This window comes from Jaculus jaculus, chromosome 2, assembly GCF_020740685.1.
Source record: "Jaculus jaculus isolate mJacJac1 chromosome 2, mJacJac1.mat.Y.cur, whole genome shotgun sequence".
Lineage (NCBI taxonomy): Eukaryota > Metazoa > Chordata > Mammalia > Rodentia > Dipodidae > Jaculus > Jaculus jaculus.
The window spans coordinates 196,319,406-196,344,186 of NC_059103.1; the positions used below are offsets into that span (position 1 = coordinate 196,319,406).

At 51.7% G+C, this 24,781-nt stretch overlaps 2 protein-coding genes across 2 annotated transcripts; both read left to right on the forward strand.

Moving 5' to 3' along the window:
• Positions 1-771: 771 nt before the first annotated feature.
• LOC101593811 (cytochrome P450 11B2, mitochondrial-like) lies at positions 772-6,373 on the forward strand. The gene is made up of 9 exons (XM_004661401.2): positions 772-1,010; positions 1,402-1,557; positions 3,350-3,549; positions 3,664-3,867; positions 4,134-4,288; positions 5,074-5,240; positions 5,540-5,618; positions 5,703-5,891; positions 6,245-6,373. Exons 1-9 carry the CDS (start codon positions 772-774, stop codon positions 6,371-6,373), a joined length of 1,518 nt encoding a protein of 505 aa, XP_004661458.2.
• An 8,503-nt stretch (positions 6,374-14,876) lies between these two features.
• Positions 14,877-21,182, forward strand: LOC101593522 (cytochrome P450 11B3, mitochondrial-like). Its single transcript, XM_045143559.1, has 9 exons — positions 14,877-15,115; positions 15,604-15,756; positions 17,482-17,681; positions 17,800-18,003; positions 18,249-18,403; positions 19,855-20,021; positions 20,348-20,426; positions 20,512-20,700; positions 21,054-21,182. Exons 1-9 carry the CDS (start codon positions 14,877-14,879, stop codon positions 21,180-21,182), a joined length of 1,515 nt encoding a protein of 504 aa, XP_044999494.1.
• Positions 21,183-24,781: the final 3,599 nt, after the last annotated feature.

The following is a 24,781-nucleotide window of genomic DNA, read 5'->3' on the forward strand; positions in this document are numbered from 1 at the left end:
AACACTCACATGTGTGAAGATGGTGTATTCTGTGACGTCACCCCTGGGATGCCGTGGTGATATTTCCATTTCTCTATGTAGTAAAAGTGAAAAGCTGCCTTTCCTATTATATTTTTATCTATTTATTCAGTAGAGACAGAGAGAGGGAGAGATAGAGAGTGACTGAGAATGGGTGTGCCAGGGCCTCTAGCCACTGCAAATGAACTCCAGACACATGCGCCACAATATGCATCTGGCTTACCTGGAGAATGAAACCTGGGTCCTTAGGCTTCACAGGCAAATGCCTTAACCATGAACTCATCTCTTCAGCCCATTATAAAAAATGAATTCAGACTGAGAAAATATAGAATGCTTTCATATACTTTATAACTTTCAGATTTATTTTCATTAAAGTTGCTAAAAAAAGATAGTCTATTAAAAGAACACAAGGTCTTCTCTAATCTCTACAGATAAAAGATCCATCCATCTTCCTGTTCCCATCTATATGGAGAAGGAAATGTGTCCCTGTCCCCCAATGTCTATCCCAAGTAGCCCCCAATGCAGACTTTACACCTGCCCTTAGCTCCTACTCCCCCAGAAGGCCCTGCGCAGATGGGGTGGGACAGCTGGTCATACTCTTCCTTCAATGACAGTTGAGGCCAGCCCTGACCAGAGTCCGCATCTCCAGGCTAGTCCAGGGACAATTCCTTCCATGACGTGAAACAGCTGGATGGTGGAGTAGCCAGGCAAGATAAAAGGAATTGGGCTGAAAGGAGAGAATGAGGCATTACCATGGCACTTAGGTCAAAGGCAGATGTGTGGCTGGCAGGGTCCTGGAAGTGTCTGCACAGGACCAGGGCACTGGGCACCACAGCAGTGCTGGCCCCCAAAGAGGTGCTTCCCTTTGAAGCCATACCCCAGGTGCCAGGCCACAAGTGGCTGAGGATGCTGCAGACCTGGAAAGAGCAGCGCAATGAGAACCTGCACCTGGAGATGCACCAGACCTTCCAGGAGCTGGGGCCCATTTTCAGGTGAATACCTCCCTGGGCACTTGCTGAGGACAGCCAAAGCCTTCTGCCCTGCTGGATGCCCGGGCTCTGCAAAGGCCCCTGGGTCTGCATCCTCCAGTGGGACTTGGCCATAGTATCTTTAGGAACATAGAAGGGACTGTGGTGGGTCATGGGCCTGACTCAGGCTATAGAGGTGATGTCTCTGCACATGGACAGAGGGACTCCTGAAAGAACAGAGTGCAAGGGCTCTGAAGTGGGAAAGGGGCCAGGCAGACAGCAGGAGGACCCTCCTGTGGGAGAAGCACAGGCCTGGGCAGGGTGAGGTCAGGTAGCCCACAGATTGCACTTGTTCTGTGGAGAGGTCAGGAGGGGTCCACTGCCAACCAGCAGGTCTCCGCGCGTTAACCCACAGGTACAGCATGGGAAGAACTGAAGTTGTATCTGTGATGCTGCCAGAGGATGCTGAGAAGCTACACCAGGTGGAAAGCATGCACCCCCACCGGATGCACCTGGAGCCCTGGGTGGCCCACAGAGAGCTCCGCGGCCAGAGATGTGGCGTGTTCCTACTGTGAGGGGACATTGGGGATGCTGAGGGAGGTGTGGAGGTGGGGACTGGTGGCCTAGACACAGGACGCAGGCAGTAACAGGCTCACAGAACCTATTGTAGGTGGAATGAAGACAGATGACCACCAAATATGGGTGGGTGTCATGCCACGCGTGTCTTGATCCTGGGGTGGAGGGAGATGGTAGTGCAGTGCCCCCGGTCCTGTGGGGTGAGAAGAGGAACACTGAGCCATGGCGTGGAGCAGCACCCAAGGCCCTCCTCAGTCCAGCTATCCCAGGGACAGAGGCCATGTCCAGCAGGGGCCATGCCTGATGACCGCTAGGGCTGCAGCCCTCCCCCTAGGATGCTTTACCTCCTCGAGATTTGAGAACTATGGTGCAGGGATGAACCACGGAGCAGGAACTTAGTGGCTCTACTTCCTGCGGCAGGGCACACCTGGGCGGGTCAGCAGGCGTGCACGGTGACGGGGGCAGAGGAGCGGCAGAGGCCTCACCACTGGGCGGTGGGAGGACTACAAGAGGGAAACAGGCTGTGGACCTCAGCCCGTGACAAGAGAATTTTCTGAGTGATGGTTTAGAGAAATAGCTGAGGGCATATAACAGGGAGGCAAGGTGCAAAAAAATAAATAAATAAATAAAAGGGCTGGAGAGATGGCTTAGTGGTTAAGCGCTTGCCTGTGAAGCCTAAAGACCCCGGTTCGAGGCTCGGTTCCCCAGGTCCCACGTTAGCCAGATGCACAAGGGGGCGCACGCGTCTGGAGTTCGTTTGCAGAGGCTGGAAGCCCTGGCGCGCCCATTCTCTCTCTCTCTCCCTCTATCTGTCTTTCTCTCTGTGTCTGTCGCTCTCAAATAAATAAATAAAAAATTTTAAAAAAGAAAAAAGGTGCAGAAGTGGTCAACATGTGGGCATAGGCCTCTAAAGGAAATAGAGAATGTATTATGTGCACACTTGTGCATGTCTTTGTATTTGCATTTGTGTAAATCTTGTGTCTGCATGTATGATCATATGTTTACACATAGACATGAAAGTGTATATTGTCAGCACATGTGTTTCTGGGTGGGTATTTGCATGTGAATGCATGGCTGTTGTTTTATACTTTTAGCTACATGTGTCGGGTTGCACACATTTGGAAGTCTTTTGTGGGCATGTGTGCATGCACATGTACTTGCACGGGGGGCGTCAGTGTCAATGGTTATACGCTTTAGCCATAGGAAGGGAAGGGAGCTGTGCCTGGGGGGCTCAGTGTGAAAGCCCTGGCCTGTCATTCACTGGAGAATTTCTGCAGGGCCCTCTGTGGCCTGGGCTGTGGTTAGTAGGTATCATGAGAGGCCGGGGGTGGCTCCTGGTCCATGGAAGACAGTCTTTCTTATTTGAGACAGGCAGATGCAGCTGACTCAAAACCCCACACACTCCCTAGGGTGGATGGGTGGACAGAGTGACCTCAGCCAGGATTTCTGTTCTGGGGATATGAGGTAGGCAAGTCGTACAAAGCTGGATAGGAGAATCACCTTCCACCAGGAGAAAAGAGGTACCTCCCCAGCGATGAGGATGGGCTCCGGGTGTTCTGAGCAAGACCTGCTGCACTTTGTGTCAGGCCCACTTTACACCCCAGTGGCTGCCTACGTAGCATGTGCCAGCACTCTGGGAGAAAGCGGACAGGGTCAGAATTGACAGGGTCTGCCTCTGAGCCTGATGTCGCCACCCACACCCCCAATACCTTAGGAGGCGGGAGATGGAGACAGGCTTGGCCTTGAGTTTCAAGGAGGCCTCTGGAGCTCTGCTCCCTGTCCTGCAGGAATGGCCCTGAGTGGCGCTTTAACAGATTGAAGCTGAACCCCAACGTGCTGTCACCAAAGGCGGTTCACAAGTTCATCCCCATGGTGGACGTGGTGGCAAGGGACTTCTCGGATACCCTGAGGAAGAAGGTGTGCCAGAATGTTCGCGGGAGCCTCACCCTGGACCTCCAGTCCAGCATCTTCCACTACACCATAGAAGGTGACTAGCTGCGGCTGGTCTCAGCCTGGGGAAGCCAGAGGGCCAGGAGAGGGTTGGGAAGGTGGAGGAGGTAACGGGAGCTGCCTTGGCTCAGTGATGCCTTCATTTCTGCAGCCAGCAACTTTGCTCTTTTTGGAGAACGGCTGGGCCTCTTTGGCCATAACCTGAGCTCTGACAGCTTGAAGTTCATCCAGGCTTTGAAGTCCATGTTCAAGTCCACAGCGCAGCTCATGCTCCTGCCCAAGAGCCTGACCCAGTGGACCAACACCCAGGTGTGGAAAGAACACTTTCAGGCCTGGGATGACATCTCTGAATATGGTGAGACCCAGGGACCTGGGCAGGGCCAGGGCATGGGGTATAATAGTCACCCAGTGTTCTACTTGTCTTCTCTCAGGGCCACATTGAGGCCACCCGAAAGGGCTGTGGGTGGTTAAGGTCCTTCCTGAATGTTCACGCTGAGGCTGAGGCTAGGCCAACCCAGAGAAAATAGGACAGGAGCAGGGACACATATGGGTCAGGGTGGCTGTGGGTTCAGAAAGATGAGGAGGATTGGCAAGGCCTGAACTCTCTCCCCACACCTACAGCCAACAAGTGCATCTGGAAGGTGTATCAGGAGCTCACCCTGGGCCACCACCAGCAATACAGCGGTATCATGGCAGATATACTGTTGCAGGGAGATTTGTCACTGGATGCCATCAAGGCCAACTCTCTAGAGCTCACTGCTGGGAGCGTGGATACGGTCAGGCCAGCACCACACCCCTAGACCCTGCCCAGCCCACTGCTACTTCTGGTTGTGTCTTCCAGAGCAGAGTCACCCACTAGGCGCACCCTCAGAACCCTGTCTCCCTCCTATGCAGGCTTCCTGGGGTGGGGGGAGACTTTCAGCTGAAGGAGCCATGAGTGCAGATATCTCAGAACTACTGAAGAGAGGCTGGGATTGCAGAGCCCTGGGCACATTGCACTCTAGGACGGGGAGAGGACCAGCTGCCTGAGGCAGGGATATGGAGGGAGATGAGGTAGACGGGTGTCAGGAATCTTATCTTAAGCAGGCTTCATGCCAAGCCCAGAGCATAGCATGGGGACAGGATAGTGGCATGAGGGAGGGCTCAAATGAAAAGCTGTGTCTCTGGCTTAGGAGCCATAACATGGAAGAGGCATTGTGGGGCATCTCAACCCAGAGGGCACAATTCCTGAGGAGGTGCTGTTGGTGTCTGGGACCCCTAAGCATGTTGAGGAAGTTAGGTTTGTTGACAGCCAGTGGAAACAAGCATTAGGCCAGGCAGATGTGAGCTGGAGGGTGGCCCTGAGTGGTGTGGAGGGTCCACCCCAATGGGCAACAGTGTGGGCCAGGTTGGGGGAAGAGGTGCTTTCTTTCAGTACAAAGGGCAGTGTTCAGGCCTGGAGCTCATGTCTTCCAGGGCCTGCTCTGCTCTGGCAGGGAGGGGCATCCTCAAAACTGGGGTGCACTGGAGGGAGGATCAGAGTCATGGCCAGTGTCTGAGCCTTGATCCATGGTCCCTGCAGACATCCTTCCCCTTGATGATGACCCTCTTTGAGCTGGCTCGGAACCCTGACATCCAGGAGGCCCTGCGGCAGGAGAGCCTGGCAGCTGAGGCCACCATCGCTGCAAACCCCCAGAGAGCCACCACGGACCTGCCTCTGCTGAGAGCGGCTCTCAAGGAGACCTTGAGGTAGGAGCTGCTGGCCCTCTCCTGGCCCTGTGTTTCCTGGGACCTGAGTACAGACATGGGGCAGGAGCCTCCTTGCTTCAGCTCCTCTTGGGTTCCCATCCATGTCCTGTGGCCATGTTGGCCTGTCCATGTCACCCAGGCTCAGCATGGGGACGCTGACTGTGCTAGCAATACCAAGTGGCACAGGATCATAACCAGGAGTGCCTTGGCCCCAAAGAGTTCTGGGGAGAACGGTGTTGAGTGGACAAGATGCAATCTGTCAGCACTGACGTACATCCTCATTGGCTTTTCACATGCAGGCTCTACCCAGTGGGTTTATTTCTGGATAGAATTCCAAGCTCAGACTTGGTGCTTCAGAACTACCACATCCCAGCTGGGGTGAGTGAATTCCATAGACCACACCAACTGCCTGGTCTGCACCTGCCACACAGTAACTGAATTCTCCTGGGCATCTGTCCACAGACAGTGGTCCAGTTTTACCTGTACTCCCTGGGCCGAAACCCGGACGTGTTCCCAAGGCCTGAGCGCTATGAGCCCCAGCGCTGGCTGGACGGGAGACTGAGGTTCCAGCACCTGGCCTTCGGCTTTGGGATGCGCCAGTGCCTGGGGAGACGCCTGGCAGAGGTGGAGGTTCTGCTCCTGCTGCATCACGTGAGCACCTCGCGTGGGGGCGCTGTTGGGTGGCGGGGCCTCAGTGAGCATATGTGGGCCAGTGAGACGGGCCTTCCCACTGAGATGAGCCTGGATGGGCAGGGTCTTCAGGACAGGGTGGCATCTGGGTAAGGCAGGTCCTTAGGAGTAAGGTGGAACCGGGTGAGTATGGAACTGTCAAGGCACAGGTGGCAAGGAGGGTCCTTAATGGTAGAGCGCTGTGTGTTGACCAGCAGACACACAGCTGGGTCCTCTCTGCAGCAGAGTGGGTGCACTGAGCAGTGTTGGCAGGAGGCGGGGCCTGCACCCTTCCCTGCTGTGGAGGCCAGAGAGGAGCCCCGCTCCCATCCTAGGTGCTGAAATCCTTCCGGGTGAAGACTTTACAGCGAGAGGACGTGCAGATCATCTACCGCTTCGTCTTGATGCCTGCAGACTTTCCCCTCCTCACGTTCCAGCTTGCAGATAGTCACGCCCCCCACTGATGTCCTCACACAGGCCAGCGGCCGCCCTTAGCCCTGACCCCAGGCCACCCTTTGCTTGGAGCAGGGTACTTGTACTCCTCTGTCTCACCATTGTCCTGTTACAATGGCCCAGCTGAAGTCTTCCTGGGTTAAGTCACGCTGGTGTGCTGCAAGGCCGGGGCAGGCTGATGACGATTTTGCTGACAGCAAGCAGTATCTGCTGAGGCGTTTCCCCTGTCACTCTAGACTCCTACCGTGGACCTCCAGGGGCCCTCAGAATAAATGCCTAAGATGCAGCCATGCTTTTGCTTTCCTTTCCGATGACATCAGCTACTAAAATACATCCTAAATCCTCGTGTATGTAACCAGTGTGAGCAGGAGAGTGAGATCTCAGTGTCTTGGTCCAAGGAGGTGGGCCAGTGTGTCCTGTTGATTGTTACCTCACGAGAGGTAACGCTTCTTGCCTTTGCTGCATAGGGGATTCCCAATGCAAGTATAGGCCCTGTCTGGGGAGGGTGTGGTATCATCCCGGGTGAGGTTTTAGGCTGGGGTGATGCTATCTGCTGTGGTTGGAAGTGTCCTCCAGGGGACCACATGTGGCATGCTTGGTTCCCACTTCAAGGAACTACTGTGAGGTGGGAACTTTAGGAGCTGAGGCCCAGCAGGTGGAAGTTCGGGGATTGGGCCGCATCCCCTGAGGGAATATTTGGCCCTGGCCCTGCAGGTCTCTTTAATTTCCTGGGAGGCACGAGGCCACCTGCTTTCTCTACCTTGTCTTTCCACTGTGGAGTGAGTGCCGCCTAATTATGGGTTCCGTCAGTTGGCCCTAGGGGTCGTGATGTTTAATCTGGTTTTTATTATTATTATTAAGAACATATTTTGTATGGATGTATCATGTGTTGACACCATCTTTTCCCTCCTCTCTGGCCCTATTCCACAGGGGCCCTCCTCAGTGGGGTTACTGGTATTCCCCATGGCATTGTGGGTTACACATCATGGGAGTAACAGTCAGTTATTGGGGGAGACAGTGTCTCTGGGCATGACGTTTTACCTTGTGACATTTACGTTCTTCCTACCCCCACTTCTGCAAAATTCCATGAACCTTGATGGGTATGTTTTAAGTCTACCTCAGTGATGAGCTCTCAGGAGCCTCTGGATCTCTGCTTTGGTAGGTGTTGAGTGTCCTTAGCCACTGTCGCCTGCAGCCTGGCGCTGCTTGTCAGGCTCACCACGGAAGCAGCGCTCTTGCTCATTGCCCCGCTTCCTCCGTGGCTTCACCTGGACCTTGGCGGAGATACGAGGGGTGGCTTATCTCCTCGGGTCTCACCACCTTCTGAAAAAGAAAAGCATGTTCTTCAATGGAGAGTGAAGTCAGCATAGGTTACATTGGATGAGCAATGTTAATTTAGGGAGAGTTTTGATGGTTGTAGCCCCTCTTTGAGCCAAGACTAGTGGAGCTTGACATTGGAGAGCATAATCTTTGTCTTCATAAGATTCATACCAGGTTCCCAGTTCCAGATACGGGGTCCTTTCCACTGAGCAGATCTCTTAGTCAATTAGAAAGCCATTGGTTATGCACCTAGGCTGTGTGCATCCACTGCACTGCTGCGTACTTCTTGTCAGACTGGTTGCTCCTGAGCTTAGACGCCCTAGGGCTCATGTCTACCCTGTCGTGGGTCTTCAGTATCAGGGATGTCTTCGCTCCCATGGAGTGGGCCACCAACCAAATTAGAGGGCGGCTGGTTTCCCCCATATTTCGCCATATGGCACCCGTTGGCTCACTTGTCGTCAGCACCTCTTCTGCAATGGACCCTGAGCCTTGAAAGGTGTGATGGAGAGATTTCAGTGTTGGTCACTCCTCTGTCACTTTATCTCAGCATTATGGTGTCTTCTGAGTCATCCCAAGGTCACTGCCATCTGAAAAGAAAAGGTTCTCTAACCAAAAGTGAGAGGAGCATTAACATATGGGTATGAACATTAAGAGAAGTGCTTACTGGTCAGTTTGGTGTGCATAGTATATATATTTAGCCAAACACCAGCAGATGTTACACTCCTAGGGCTTATGACTTCCCCTGTCATATGTTTTCAGTGTCACACATCTATCACCTCCCATGGAGCAGGCCTCCGTTCCAATTAGTATCAAAGTCATAAGCTGACCAAACCGGCACCAAGCCTCTGGAGAAGATGCACACACACACTTGGAAAGCAAAGCAAGAGAGTTCAAGACAAGAGACCCCCACCGCACCTTTACACTCGCAAAGGGCCTGGGGTCAGGAAAAGCTGAGAAGCAGCGTACTAAAGGGCTCAGAGCTTAAAGACGGGTCATACATGTAGCAAAACAGAAATTCATCCAGAAACAGTATACATGCAGGTGGTATAAGAACTAGAATGACTCAATGACTACCATTTCATTGTAACCCCCTATTTCCCAAGGGTGACCCAACCACCCCTCCCAATTACCATTTCCTGGAATCACCTGGACCACCCACCCCCATTATCACTCTCCTGGGATGGCCCAAGACATCTGTTAGATTATCGCTTCTCTGAAGTGGCCCAAGCACCGAGGCAAGGTGGCCTGCTCTGCATCCAGGGAATTCCAGTTTCCCCAGTGTCCCATAAGTATTCCCTTGCCTGTAAGGGAAGTCGTTTCTGACCTTGCCTGGTTAGAGCTCCTCTCACACCCTCGCTGAAGGATTTATGAATCACTGAGCTCACTGGAGAATTCTTTGGGACCATAAATCATAAATCCAAAGATGGCCAGACTCTGGGAGTTATCAGTCCACTTAAGAAACAGCCCTAATCCCCTCTCAGTGGATGATCAGTAAACAAAAGTAAAGGCTCTATCTTCCCATTATTCACTTCCAAATAAAAACAGTGGATAGAGACAACCTGATGTTTGTTGAAATCTACCCCCTTTCCCCCCAGATCTGGATGTCCAGAAGCCTGATTCCTTAAAATTCCCAATGCCCACTGAAGGGGCACCATTCTCACTTCCCACAGGAGAGGAAGGCTGCCCCTCAGCATAGTCCATTAAAGTCTGTGCTGTTGAGGTTAGCTCTTCCTTCTTTTACTCCTCATGTCAACCTGAACAATCCTGAATTCTAACCCCCCCCCCAAAAATGCATGTCTCTGCTGTTTTCTTTTGTTTCTCTCCCACTTTTCCTAAGAGGAAGCAAGTATGAAAATATACAGGTAGAAGGAAATTCTATGCCCTCCCACAGCCAGGCTAGTAAAGGGGAGAGAAAGACCTATATACTGTGTTCCAGCAAAACTAAGGGTTGAAGAAGGGCCAGGGCAGGGAAGAAGAGAGGGTTACACATGTGGTTAGGCTCTTTTACAGCCTAAACATCCAACTAGGACAAGCCTAGTCATCAGACTCGGAGGTGGACCCAAAGGGCTGAGTCAGGAAGTCCAGCTCACCCTGGTGTTCCAGGTCGAGGAAGACCTGAAGAAGCAGGAAGCACAGCTCAATGTTGCTGGCAGGCTAGGGGGCATCTCCTTGGGCATCTGTCCCTCACTGACTAGCTATGTAAATGCCATCTTTGTCTGTTCCCCTTTCAGTAAGAGAGTGAGTGCCATGAGCATGAGCCTTCAGCCTCACGTCTTTGGCTGTGAAGTGAATTCTTTGCTCAGACCCAGTGTTGTGTCAAATGCCATGAATATTGGATAAAGCATTCTATAAGTCCTCATATAGTAGTTTTGGCAGAAGCATTACATGCAAAAAAGTCAAATCAATACTCCGTATGTAAATGGTGCCCTTGCCGTGATGGAAGTGACTTGATGTAGTCGGCATTACAGTCCTCCCAGAGTTTCCACAGCATCGTGTAGCAGTGCCAGGGGCCAAGGGTTTAAACAACTCAATAGCAAGAAAGCAAGAGGATTAGAAACTCAGTGAATGGTAGGAAGTAGACGTCTCTTAAAAGAAGACATGCAAAGTATATGAAGTGATGTCATCATCTTCAGTCATCCAGATGGAACCATAAGATGTCACTTGACACCTGTGTAACTGGCCATTACTGGAAGAGAAAAGATCACAAGCACTGGGAACTGCTGAGAGTAAGGAATCCTTGCACACTGTGGTTGGAAAAGGAAATCAGCATAGATATGTAGAAAAAATAAAGGGCTGGAGATGTGGGTTAGTGGGTAAGGCACTTGCCAGCAAAGCCAAAAGACGAGGTTCGATTTCCCAGTGCCCACATAAAGCCCGATGCACAAGGTGGCGCATGTGTCCTTTGCAGCTGCTAGAGAATTGGTGAATTCTTTCTCTCTCTCTCTCTCAAATAAAAGTGCTTAAAAAAAAGTGAAACGAAGTTCCTCAGAAAGTGAGGACCAATATAGGATGCACTAATCTTATAGTATTTACTTGTGGGAAACAAGTCAGTCTCTCAATTGGACATGAGAACTCCATGTTAACCTGCAGCATTGTTCACAGATTCAAGAAATGAAATAAAACTAATGGGTAAAAAAACATGGTACATACCTAAGAGAATTCGACTTAACACTAAAAACAATTAAAAATAAATGGCATTTGAGTCAACATGGAAGAACCTGGAAGCTATAAAGAGAGATCAGCTCTGCTGAACGTCCCTTGTATGCTCTCTCACCCCAGCTGCACTCGGGCCTCAGCGTCCCTTGGCTGTGTGTCACACATGCGCACTCTCTCAGACAAGCTAGACTTGGGCTTTCAGCTGTTCTTGGAAGGCAACGAGCATTTCTAACACCTCCAGCAGCCCAGGGTCTCAGTGCAGCTCAGCCTTCATTGTCCCAGCTGTAGCACCGACTCCTCAGGCGCTACAGAAGGAAAACATGGGATTGTTACACATTACCTGTTCTCAGTAGCTCTCTGGAACCTTGGGGGCAAGCCTCCATGACCCTCACTGTTGCATTATGAATGACTATGTAATGGGGTTCTTGGTATTCAGGAAAAGTCTTTGAACTCCAAACCCAAGTTCATATTTGTTTCTTTAATTTTTAAAATTAAATTTAACTTATTTATTTGCAAGCAAAGAAAGAACGAGAGTTAGAGAGAAGAGAGACCAACAGAGAGAATGGGTACAACAGGGCCTCCAGCCACTACAAACAAACTCCAGATGCGTGCCCCACTGTGTGAATCCGGCTTTACATGGGCACTGAAGAATTGAACCTCAGTTGTTAGGCCTTGGTGACAATTATCTTAACACTGAGCCATCTCTCCAGGCCTTGTATTGTTTTTAACAAAGAATTGGAAAAACCTGACTGAGAAGGATAGTTCATGAACTATGACATTTATTCAGGATGTTGTTACATTTGGAGTGGAAAAGAGAAGAAAAGTATAGAGATCTCCTGACATATGGAAGGCAGGACGGGGTGGGAACAGGGTCGGGGTTCCCCCTCATCTCAGCCCAGTGGAGCTCAGACAGGGGCAGTTTGCTAAAGCAGGGTCCTGGACAGGGGGAAATCCATCAAGTGACCTTTCCCTTTGCGTGATTATGTATTTGTACATACCTTATTGGAGTGGGCTTTCTCTTCAGGCCCACATGAGCCTGAGGAAGAGCTGATTGGTCTGGGCTGAGCTTAACCAACCAGAATTCCAGGATTAGATTTACACCTTAATTTTTTAGGAAAGAGAACCCCTTCACAGAGAGGGACTCAGGTTGTTTATGGAAAAGTACACCTATGGAACTACTTTAGGCAAAAGGTTAGGAGAAGCCAGATTCTTCTCTGACTCTAGTAGAGACTGCAGGGGTAGGCCCAAAGACGTTCCTACTGTTGACTTTTGGGGTGCAGTACCTTAACTACCTCACCTGCAAAATCAGCACCATGTAGATGACACCAAATTCTGCCAGCTTGAGGCATGTCCTGACCCCTTCTCTCTGAACCTCAAGGACCTCTGGACACCCCCTGGGTGAAACCAGGAAGCCATTCCCCAGAGTCCCCTGCTGGAGCAGGATGACTTGGCTCACTCACTCTTTTTTTTTTTTAATTTGTTTTTATTATTTTTATTTATTTATTTGAGAGTGACAGACAGAGAGAGAAAGAGGCAGATAGAGAGACAATGGGCGCGCCAGGGCCTCCAGCCTCTGCAAACGAACTCCAGACACGTGCGCTCCCTTGTGCATCTGGCTAACGTGGGTCCTGGGGAATCGAGCCTCAAACCCAGGTCCTTAGGCTTCACAGGCAAGCGCTTAACCGCTAAGCCATTTCTCCAGCCCTCTTTTTTTTTTTTTTTGAATGAAAGTTTACCAAATGATTTTGCCTTGGGTCTTGGGTCTCCCAGGGGACCGTGGATTTCTGTGCTTCCATGGGTGTGATCACATAAGCATGGAGATTTAGCCATTATGCTCAGGCCCTTTCCCCATGCAGGAGTGAGGCTTCTTCTTCTTCTTCTTCTTTTTTTTTTAATTTTTATTTATTTATTTGAGAGCGACAGACACAGAGAGAAAGACAGATAGAGGGAGAGAGAGAGAATGGGCGTGCCAGGGCTTCCAGCCTCTGCAAACGAACTCCAGACGCGTGCGCCCCCTTATGCATCTGGCTAACGTGGGACCTGGGGAACTGAGCCTCGAACCGGGGTCCTTAGGCTTCACAGGCAAGCGCTTAACCGCTAAGCCATCTCTCCAGCCCGAGGCTTCTCCTTAATTGTGCAAATGTCTTTACCCACTGGAGCTGCTTTGTGCAAACCCACCACATCTCTCCTCTGTAAAGCTGTGACAACATCCACACTCCTTTTGTCATCTCCTGTACAATTTTTATATCTTCCTGTTTCCCTCAGTGCAATGAGAAAAACTAGTCACCCACAGCTGGGACATCTATGTAGTCTGGAAATTTCCTTCACCAAGCATTTAGCCATGGCATTTTGTTTAGCTGCACACAGAATTTAAGTACCTGGCCTGAAGACACAATAGAACACCGACAGCTTTTTGAACAATTCCTAAACAGGTCGCTTCTCTCTAAAGTATCGTGTGTGTGGCCTTCACCCTTTGCATTTCTGCTGGCCTCCTAGTCCTTCAAACTCCCATAGGAATAGTCCATAAATCTCTCTTACAACATCCTAGGCTTCAGTAGCTCACAGCTCAAGCTTTTCTGTATCTGTCCAGTGCACCAGTTCCAAAGGCCTAAGGATCACATGGTCAGGTTTATCATAGCAATGGTGCCTCTTCTTCCTTCCCCTCTTGTTACTTTTCTCATCATAGTGACAGAACAGTTCATGTAAAACAATTGAAAGGACGGAGGGTTATTCTCTTCTGTAGTTTGGAGGATATAGTCCGTGGTTTGGGGGTACGGTCCTTTGCGGTGTGGGAAGTAAGCTGCCAGGCAGCTTTATGGCAGGAGGAGCAGGACACACAGAGAAGGCTCAGACAAAAAAAATGGGGCTGTGTAATAGATTTCAGGACCCTTTACCTTTCTTTTACTAGGGCTTACACTGCAAAGGGTCCATAATTTCCCTATGCAGTGCCACCAGCATGGGACAAACACACACGAGCCTATGGGGACGTTTAACATCCAAATATGACATTTAGCTCATCTCAGTCAATATAGGATTTGCACACTGTGGTGGTTTGAGTAGATGGCTCCCAATATAATTAGTTTTTTTTTTTTTTTTATTGCTTCTAGTTTGCATCTGCAGCAACCTGGCTAGAGACAGGGTCACTGGGTGGATCTTAAGGTGTGGTGGTGGTGGGTTTCAGATTTCAATCTAAAGATATACAGAGTGTGCCTAGCTGGAGTTCTTAAAGTGTGCTGTGTGGCTTTTGACCTTTAGGCTTGTGCTTCTCTCTCTCTGCTTGGTCCTGTGAAGGCAGGCCAGCTTCTTCTGCCATTTATGGAACTTCCCCTGGATCTGTAGGCTTCAATAAATATCCCTTCCTCCATAACTGTGCCTGGTCTGAAAGTTCATCTCAGTGAACCTAAAGTGTCTGCTACACACACCTTTTTTTTTTTCGAGGTAGGGATTCACTCTAGCCCAGGCTGACCTGGAATTCACTATGAACTCTCAGGGTGGCCTCGAATTCATAGCAATCTTCCTCCCTCTGCCTCCTGAGTGCTGAGATTAAAGGTGTGCGCACCATGCCTGGCTGAGACACTTTAAAACCATGTTCTTTATTTTTATTTTTCAAATATGAAAAACCTGTGAAATATAAGATGTGAAATATAAAAAAGTGGACTTATGTTTGTGAATTAATACAGTCAAGGCTAACACATACTCTTGTCCCACTAGAGCTGTCCAGGGCAGGAGGGTGACCCCCAGCTGCACAGCTGGGCAGGCTCAGTCACTGCTTGGGGAGGAGGGAGAAGCTCATTCACTAACTTTGACACCAATCTGGAACACGCGTCGCTCTCTGTCACTATCTATCTATCAATCACCCACTATCAGGCGTAGCAGAGATTGGACTAGGCAAAAGGCCATTTGTCTACCTCATGCCTGGGCCACCAACCCTGAACGGATTTCTAGGACAAATCTGGGGGCACATCCTTCAGCGACGCTGCCACTTCCTCAGACAGGATAAAAGGCCTTGATTTGAACAGAGGAGGCAGGAGCATCGCAATGGCATTCAGAGCAAAGGCAGATGTGTGGCTGGCAGGGTCCTGGCAGTGTCTGCCCAGGATGAGGGCACTGGGCACCACGGCAGTGCTGGCCTCCAAAGAGGTGCTTCCCTTTGAAGCCATGCCCCAGGCGCCAGGCCACAAGTGGCTGAGGAGGCTGCAGACCTGGAAGGAGCCGCACAATGAAAACCTTCACCTGGAGATGCACCAGATCTTCCAGGAGCTGGGGCCCATTTTCAGGTGAGCAATTCCCTGGGCACTTGCTGAGGACAGCCAGAGCCTTCTGGCCTGCTGGATGCTCAGGCTCTGCACGGGCCCCTGGCAACCATTCTCTAGGGGATCTGGGAGCTGCCTCCTTGGGAAGACAGGCGCACCACAGTGGGTTGTGAAAGGGACTCAGGCTGTGGAGTGTTGTCTGTCCACACAGACAGACAGAAGCATAGCTCACTCCTGAGAGGGGAGAGCACAGGAGTCCCGGAGTGGCAGGGGAGTCACTGCAGACAGGGGAGACACAGGAGTTAGGAGTTGCAGGAGAGTCAGGCAGAGAGGGGAGACACAGGAGTCGGGAGTGGCAGGGGAGTCAGTCAGAGGGTGGGGGTAGGGGGAGTGCTGGCTCAGAAGCATGGGCCTGGACCCAGTCAATCCATGTAGCACTCCCTGGGCTGGCTCTGTGGAGAGCTCAGATGGAAGACACTCTGTCACTCAGTAGAACTCTGTGTCGCCCCCAGGCATGGTACTGGAAGACAGAGAGTGTTCGTGATGCTGCCTGAAGATGTGGAGAAGCTGTACAAGGAGGACTGCATGTATTCCCGCCGAGTACTTCTGGAGCCCTGGGTGGCCCACAGAGAGCTCAGTGGCCAGCGACGTGGCTTGTTCTTGCTGTAAGGGGACACTGGGGATGAGGATGGAGGTGGGATTGGTGGCCTGGACACAGGATGCAGGAAGTAGCAGGCTCCTAGAGCCAGCTGGAGGGTGGTTAGGAAGCAGGTGACCAGCAGACACCGATTGGTGTCATGCCATCTCCGTTCTGGTCACGGGGAGGAGGGAAATGGCAGAGCAATTCTGCTGAGCAGCAGGCAGGTGAGACAAAGAGCACCAAGCCACCCCACGGAGCAGCGCCCACTCTACAGAGGCCTTCCTGGGTCACCTCAACCAGGAAAGGAGGCCGCAGCCAGTGCATGCCACACCCAATGTCCAGCGAGGCTGTCACCCTCTCCGCACAGTGTCTTGGTTTCTGAAGTTTTGAGAGCTCTGGCGGTGGGATGAGGGAGGTGGAGCAGGAGAGTGGTGGCTCCCTAGGGTTCACAGCACACGCTGACTGGAGCGGTGGCAGTGCAGAGGGACACTGTGACAGGGCCAAACCTGGAGAGGTTTTAGGGATGCATAGTGCTGGGGGTGGATGCACTGCGATGTGGTTGCTTCTTGCCAACGAGGGTCCTACAGGAAGAAGTTGGGCTGTCGACAGGGACTTTGGTGTATGCCAGGATGAATTCTCTTGGTAATAAATACATTAGAGAAATGGACCTTCTGGGTGATCAAGAATGGAAACAGGGGGCTCGAGAGATGGCTTAGCGGTTAAGCGCTTGCCTGTGAAGCCTAAGGACCCCGGTTCGAGGCTCGGTTCCCCAGGACCCACGTTAGCCAGATGCACAAGGGGGCGCATGCGTCTGGGGTTCATTTGCAGTGGCTGGAGATCCCTGGCGCACCCATTCTCTCTCTGTCTCTATCTGCCTCTTTCTCTGTCTGTCACTCTCAAATAAATAAAAATAAACAAAAAAAATTTTAAAAGGAATGGGAACAGCATGGGGCCATGCCTCTGAAGGAGGCCGAGAGCTTGTGTGTGCACTCAAGGCTTGCACGTGTGTCACGTTGTTTCATTTACCTCTGTAGGACTGCTTCCATGCTTGACCAGTGCACATGCGTGCATATGAAATAGGAATGATCTGCATGTCTCCCCGTTTGTGCTCGGCTTGTGTGGGCATGGTTATGATTGTGTCTGCATGAACATTTTGCAAATGTTTTGAGGTTTTATGTGGGCATGCATTTATGTATGCACCTGTACGTGTGATGTCTGTCAGTGGTTGCGGTTTTAAACATAGAAAGAGAATGGTGTTGTGTATGTGTGGTTCAGTGTGCAAGCCCCTTCCTGCATTGACTTGAGAATCTTTGTGTGGCCACCTGTGTCCTGGGCTGTGGCTTGTGCACGTCCTTAGAGGTCTGGAGAAGCTCCTGCACTCGGGAAGGCTGGCTCCCATACAGGAGACAGGCAAGTGCTGCTGACTCAGAGCACACACACTCCTTAGGGAGGGCGGGCAGTTACCTCAGCCAGGGCTGAGCAGCTGACCCACAGAGAAGTCCCGCATAGGCTTTGGGTGTTCTGGAAATGAGTTGTGGCACTTAGCGTCAGGCCCACCGTCGCCCTTAGTGACCATCTGCCCAGCATGTGAGGCTCTGGGAGAGAGGACAGCTCACAATATTCAGAGCCTGCCTCGGAGCCGGACATCTCCACTCCCAGCCTTAGTGTCTTTGGGAGGCAGGAAGATGGGGACGAGCCTAGGCTAGAGTCTCCCTGGGGGGCCTCTGGAGCTCTGCTTCCTGCCCTGCAGGAATGGCCGTGAGTGGTACTGTGAGAGAGTGAAGCTGAACGCCAGCGTGCTGTCACCAAAAGCCATAAAGAAGTTAGTCCCCATGGTGGACGAGGTGGCAAAGGACTACTTGGAGGCTCTGAAGAAGATGGTGTCACAGAATGGCCACAGGAGCGTCACCCTGGACATCCAGTCCACTCTCCCCTACTATACCATAGAAGGTGAGTGGCTGGGGAAAGGTCCCAACCTGCGGGAATCAAGGGTAGGACTGGGGAGGGTGTCCAGAGGAGCCATAAGGCTGGGAGCTGCCTTGGTTCAGTGATGTGTTCGTCTCTGCAGCCAGCAACTTTGCTCTTTTTGGGAAGCGGCTGGCCTTGTACCACCAAAACCCGAAGTCTGAAAGCCTGGAGTTAGTCCACACCTTGCAGTCCATTCTCAACTCCACAGCACAACTCCTGTTGCTACCCAGGAGGCTGACCCAGTGGACCAACCCTCAGCTGTGGAAAGAACACTTTCAGGCTTGGGATGATGTCTGTGAATACGGTAAGGCCAAAACATGGGCAGGGCCATGGCACAGGGGCACAGTGGTCACCCAGGTCCTGATTCACCTTTACTCAGTGTCACACTGAGGCTACCTCAAAGGGCTCTGGCTGTTGAACAACCTCCTAGAGATTCCACAGCAAGGCTGACATTCAGTAGGGAGACATCACTGACTAGGAAAAGAGTGGGCAGGAGGAGAGGGGTGGCGTCCTATCACCATGACCTGAGGGCATTCTCCTCTGTTACAGTCACCAAATCCACCCAGGAGGTGTATCAGAGCCTGGCACGGGGACACCCACAGCAGCACAGGAGCATAGTGTCAGAGCTCCTGGCACAGGGTGCCTTGTCACTCGATGCCATCCAGGCGAATTCTTTGGAACTCACTGTTGGGAGTGTGGATACGGTCAGCCTCCAATGAAGCATGAAGCCCAGTGACAGTAACTACCCAAGCAGTCACCCACAGCCCCATGCTAGCCTGTGCCCCATGATCTTAACCCCAGCTTGGCCCTCAGTTGTGAAGCCCATGGAATCTCTGAGCAGAGGGAAAAGGGATCTAAGCTAGAGGAAGAGGTTCCCCTTGGCATGGACATCCATGTCCAGGCACGGAATAGGCAGCATCCTGGTCCCCAAGGGCACAGTGTGAGACATGAAGGGACAGGAAGCCTTTGGTAGGGTCACCCAACAGAGCCTCCCAGGTCAGCATGAGCTCTGGGGCAGATGCAAGTATGGACAGGGCCAAGGGGAGACAGACACCCGGGGCTTCTACTGGTGCCGGTGGGAGCAGATGGCAGCTGCACTTTGAAAAGAGGGTAGGATCCAGATCTGCACTTCCTGCCTGTAGAACGGCCCTTCTTTAATAGCAGCTCTTGGGAGAGACGGCTCCGAGCCAGAGGCCACGTGCCCTGGAAGAGAAACAGTCACACCGGGTTTTATGTTGCTGCCACTACGGAGGCACTCGGACCTCGAGAGTTCCCTTCTAGAGGTAGACCTTCAGCTGAAGGTTCAGGAACAGTTCTGACATTGGTGGGTCCATAAAGCCGAAGCCAGGGAGAGCAGAACCCTGTGCACATTGCCCTTTGAAGGCTGGAGAGGAGCTGGCTGCCTCAGGCAGGGGATGGCGGTTATGTGTGGGAGATAGGATTTAGTGCTCCAGTAAGGAAGGGCTTTGCTCTAGACGTCTTGTCAAGCCAGTCACCCGGCTTCTCCCTAATCCACTCTGCCCTGAGTAAAGAATGGCAACATACAATCAATGGCACTAGAAAGAGGATACACCCATGGCTCAGGACACTTTACTCCCATCCCACGGGAAGAGGCATTTCTGGAGACACTGGGGCTCAGCTCCCAGACTGTGTTGCCTCACTGCGGCAAACTCAAGGCACAAACAGGAACTGGTTAGGTCTGGGGCCCCAAGAGGCCCATGTTGAGGGCTTGTTGGTCACTATTACAAATCAGGCAATGGGGCAGGTGGATATAAGTGGCAGGGTGATGCTGAAGGTCCATCCCAGTGGGTACCAGGCAGACGCTGTGGTGGTGGCTAGGGTGAAGGAGGGGATGTCTTAGCTCAGGACTAAGGGTATGGAGTCCAGGTTGGCATCAGGCTTTTTGGTCACCCACTGCAAGCCCTGCTCTGGCCCTGAGTGGCATGGAGGGTCCACTCCAATGGGCAACAGTGTGGGCCCGGGTGGGGGAAGGAGTGCTTTCTTTCAGTACAAAGGGCAGTGTTCAGGCCTGGAGCTCATGTCTTCCAGGGTTTGCTGTGCTCTGGCAGGGAGGGGCATCCTCAAAACTGGGGTGCACTGGAGGGAGGATCAGAGTCACGGCCAGTGTCTGAGCCTTGATCCATGGTCCCTGCAGACATCCTTCCCCTTGATGATGACCCTCTTTGAGCTGGCTCGGAACCCCGACATCCAGGAGACCCTGCGGCAGGAGAGCCTGGCAGCTGAGGCCAACATTGCTGCAAACCCCCAGAGGGCCACCACGGACCTGCCTCTGCTGAGGGCGGCTCTCAAGGAGACCTTGAGGTAGGAGCTGCTGGCCCTCCCGGCTGTCCTGGCCCTGTGTTTCCTGGGGTCTGAGGACAGACGTGGACCCAGAAGCATCTAAAATCGGAAGCCTCTTCTCGTGGGCACGGCTTCCTTGAGGGGTGAGGCACTGCTCTTCCCTTGGGCTTTCTTCAAAGTCCTTTAGTCATTTTGTCCTGTTTTCTTAACCTGGGCACTGGATGTGGAGGCCTCCTGAGCTTATAACCAGGGCAGCTTCTGTCCAGAGGGCTCCTGAAGGGGAAAGTGCAGAGTGGACAAGAGGAAACCTGTCACCACTGAAGTGCCTCCCCATGGCTTCCCCCCAGGCTCTATCCAGTGGGCTTACTTTTGCAAAGAATTCTACATTCTGATACGGTGCTCCAGAACTACCACATCCCAGCTGGGGTGAGTGAGCCCCATAGACCACACCAACTGCCCCGGTCTGCATCCCCCACAAAGCATCTGAATTCTCCTGGGCATCTATCCACAGACAATCCTCCATGTGTTTCTGTACTCCCTGGGCCGAAACCCAGATGTGTTCCCAAGGCCTGAGCGCTATGAGCCCCAGCGCTGGCTGGACGGGAGACTGAGGTTCCAGCACCTGGCCTTCGGCTTTGGGATGCGCCAGTGCCTGGGGAGACGCCTGGCAGAGGTGGAGGTTCTGCTCCTGCTGCATCACGTGAGCACCTCGCGTGGGGGCGCTGTTGGGCGGCCGGGCCTCAGTGAGCATATGCGGGCCAGTGAGACAGGCCTTCCCACTGAGATGAGCCTGGATGGGCAGGGTCTTCAGGACAGGGTGGCATCTGGGTAAGGCAGGTCCTTAGGAGTAAGGTGGAACCTGGTGAGTATGGAACTGTCAAGGCACAGGTGGCAAGGAGGGTCCTTAATGGTAGAGCGCTGTGTGTTGACCAGCAGACACACAGCTGGGTCCTCCCTGCAGCAGAGTGGGTGCACTGAGCAGTGTTGGCAGGAGGCAGGGCCTGCACCCTTCCCTGCTGTGGAGGCCAGAGAGGAGCCCCGCTCCCATCCTAGGTGCTGAAATCCTTCCGGGTGAAGACTTTACAGCGAGAGGACCTGCAGATCATCTACCGCTTCGTCTTGATGCCTGCAGACTTTCCCCTCCTCACGTTCCAGCTTGCAGATAGTCATGCCCCCCACTGATGTCCTCACACAGGCCAGCGGCCGCCCTTAGCCCTGACCCCAGGCCACCCTTTGCTTGGAGCAGGGTACTTGTACTCCTCTGTCTCACCATTGTCTGTTACAATAGCCCAGCTGAAGTCTTCCTGGGTTAAGTCACGCTGGTGTATTGCAAGGCCAGGACAGGCTGATGACAATTTTGCTGACAGCAAGCAGTGTCTGCTGAGGCGTTTCCCCTGTCACTCTAGACTCCTACCGTGGACCTCCAGGTGCCCTCAGAATAAATGCCTAAGATGCAACCATACTTTTGCTTTCCTTTCCGATGACATCAGCTACTAAAATACATCCTAAATCCTCGTGTATGTAACCAGTGTGAGCAGGAGAGTGAGATCTCAGTGTCTTGGTCCAAGGAGGTGGGCCAGTGTGTCCTGTTGATTGTTACCTCACGAGAGGTAACGCTTCTTGCCTTTGCTGGGTAGGGGATTCCCGATCCACCTTTAGGCCCTGTCTGGGGAGAGTGTGGTATCATCCCGGGGTGAGGGCTTAGGCTGGGGTGATGCTATCTGCTGTGGTTGGAAGTGTCCTCCAGGGGACCACATGTGGCATGCTTGGTTCCCACTTCAAGGAACTACTGTGAGGTGGGAACTTTAGGAGCTGAGGCCCAGCAGGCAGGAGTTTAGGCATTAGAGATGTGTCCTCAAGAGGATATCTGGCCCTGGCCCTTCTGGTCCCTTTAATTCCCTGGGTGCCATGAGGCCAGCTTCTTCCTCTGTCACACCCTTGCACTGCAGAGTCCTGCCTAATCACCGGTTCCATCATTTGGCCCTACTGGATGTGATGTTTAATCCCTCTTATATAAATTGATAGATTCAGGTGGTATTTCAGTTGGTATTGGTTTCCATAATGATGCTTTCATACACATGTGTGTCCTTGTGATGGTTAATTTTGAATGTTCACATGAGTGGACTGAGAGGTGCCCAGGGAGTTATAAAGGCACCCAGTTGTATGTGTCTGTGAGGACTTCCTAGAAAGAGTTTACTCAAGGAAGTCAAAATGGGAAGTGTGCACACCCTCCAGCAGGCTGTGGACTTGAGGGAACGGAAGATAGAAAGAGGAAACCAGCCAGTGTGTACAAGCTCTGCTCTTCCCAATGGAGATGGCTCCTGGTACATTGTCAGGATATCAGAGCCCAGCTTCCTCAGCCTGTCCATGTGGCCTAACACCAGACACTCTCCCAGGAACTCCTAAGCCTTTGGCCTCAGGTTGGCCCCCTTGTTCTGAGGCTTCCAGCTTCTTGGACTGAGCAGCTTCCAGGTTCTCTCCCTCTCCAGGGCACAGACAGCCACTGCTGAGCTGCCCAGCCTCGATCATGTAAGACAATCCATTGCATCGAGACTGGTTCCATTCCCCTGGAGAACCCTGGCTAAATATGAACCTTGTGCTGAAACTTCTGAGACCATGAGCCAAGGTAAATCATTGCTTTGTAAAAAATCCTTATTTCAAGTCTTTTGTCAGAGACAGACTAATCCACCATGTGAGGTGTTGCAGTCAGGTTCACATTACTGGCAGAAATCATCCTAGCAAGGGCAGCTTGTGGGGGAACAAAAAGGTTTATTTTAGCCTGCAGGCTTGAGGGGAAGCACTATGATGGCAGGGGAAAATGACAACATGAGCAGAAGGTGGACATCACCCTCTGAGCAACATCAAATGGACAATAGGAACAGGAGAGTGTGCCAAACACTGGCAAGGGGAAGCTGGCTATAATACTCATAAGCCCACCCCCAACAATACACTCCCTCCAGCAGGTGTTAATTCTCAAATCCCCATCAGCTGGGAACCTAGCATTCACAACACCTAAGTTTATGGGGACACTTGAGTCAAACCACCACATTCCGCTCCTGCCCCCTGTCAAACTGATAATCATACATGATATAAAATACAATGCTTTCAGCCTAACTTTACAAGTCCCCATAGTCTTTATCAATCCCAGTGATGCTCAAACAGTCTCATGATCTGAGGTCTTTTAGCTGAGCTATAATACCAAAAAATCTCCCCCCAAAACCCATAATGTCATAGAATAAACATTTACACTGCAAAGATGGCATTGAGTATAACAAAGTATTCAACTAATACAAGATTTAAAAGAGCCAGGGGAAACATAAAACTCTGTAGCTCCAAGTCCAACAACTCTAGCCAAATGTCCAAGTCCAATCATAACCAGCAACAGGTCTCTGGAGTTCCAATTCTGCCCCTCCAGCCAGGCTACTCACCATCCTGGAAAACTTCATTTGGGGCCAGAAGCTTTCCTTAGCAACTGTCTTGTGGTCATGACATCTTCACTGGGTCTCTACTGCAACTCACAGTCCATCCTCACAGCTCCATCAGGTCTCCATGCAGGCATCCAGCAAAACTGCTTCACACTGCCCATAGCCTTTTCCAAAACAAAACACGTTGTTGCAAATTCAACAACCCTCTCTTTCCTGCATTTCTATACTCCACAATACCAGGTGGGATGCCAATTTGTGAATCCAGGGGGGGAATAAAGCAGACTTTGAGAAATAGGACACTCCTTCTGCATTCAGACCCCTTCAAAAGAGTCTGCATTCTTCCTGTTGTCCTAGTGCAGGTCAGCTGGCCCAATCTCAATGATTGTAATCTGTTATACAATTGCAACTGAATGGGCAGAAGTTTTGGCCCAAAGATCTCACTTTTTCTGTGCCATATCCCTCTGTTTACACAAGTCCATTTCTCCCATCCAAGTTTCTGACCCTGCTTAGCTTCTGAGGTCAGACGAGATCTGGCTTGTTCAGGGTGGTATGACCATAGACACACCAGTCCATTTCTATGCAAAGCAGCCCTGCACAAGTTCTCAGGACACGGGCATAGCAGCAAGCCTCTCACACAAACTGCTAGCCCAGTCCAAGCAAAGCCCTTTCTCACCCTCACAAGCCAAGCCTCACAGTCCATAGTTCTGCTTTCAGGTCCTTCAACTCTGACCAGAACAGTCCATGAAGCTGTACTTATAGCACTGCAAGGCATCTCTTAGGCCAAGGTTTCAAATCCTTCCACATTCCTCTTGAAAATTAGCTCCCAAAGGCCAAAACTACACAGTCAGGTATCCAGCAGCAATCCCACTGCCGGGTACCACTTTACTGTTACAGTCAGGTTCACATGCTGGCAGGAACCACCTGACCAAGAGCAGCTTGTGGGAAAAAGGGTTTATTTAGGCTCACAGGCTCGAGGGGAAGCTCCATTACGGTAGAGGAAAACGATGGCATGAGCAGAGGGTGGACATCACTTCTTCAGCAAAAACAGGTGGACAGCATCAACAGGAAGTTGTGCCAAACACTGGCAAGTGGAAGCTGGCCATAACACCCAGAAGCCTGTCCCCCAACAATACACTGCTTCCAGGAGGCAATAATTCCCAAATCTCCAACACCTGAGAACCTAGCATTCAGAACACCTAAGTTGATGGGGGACACCTAAATCAAACCACCACACAAGGCAACATCATCTCCTGCTGTAATAGCCAAGGCCTTGCTGGGTCATTCAGTCTGTGGGGCTGGGATCTTCTTTTTCTTTATTTTTATTTAGGTCCACCTTGTGAATCTGGCTAACGTGGG

What these genes read in the sequence shown, in the direction of transcription:
- LOC101593522 (XM_045143559.1), top strand. Translation starts at nt 14,877, where the DNA reads ATGGCATTCAGAGCAAAGGCAGATGTGTGGCTGGCAGGGTCCTGGCAG. An exon ending in GAGCTGGGGCCCATTTTCAG is followed by an intron (nt 15,116 to 15,603) that starts GTGAGCAATTCC and finishes TGTCGCCCCCAG; the next exon opens with GCATGGTACTGGAAGACAGA. An exon ending in CTGTTGGGAGTGTGGATACG is followed by an intron (nt 18,404 to 19,854) that starts GTCAGCCTCCAA and finishes TGGTCCCTGCAG; the next exon opens with ACATCCTTCCCCTTGATGAT.
- LOC101593811 (XM_004661401.2), top strand. Translation starts at nt 772, where the DNA reads ATGGCACTTAGGTCAAAGGCAGATGTGTGGCTGGCAGGGTCCTGGAAG. An exon ending in GAGCTGGGGCCCATTTTCAG is followed by an intron (nt 1,011 to 1,401) that starts GTGAATACCTCC and finishes GTTAACCCACAG; the next exon opens with GTACAGCATGGGAAGAACTG. An exon ending in GGATGACATCTCTGAATATG is followed by an intron (nt 3,868 to 4,133) that starts GTGAGACCCAGG and finishes CCACACCTACAG; the next exon opens with CCAACAAGTGCATCTGGAAG.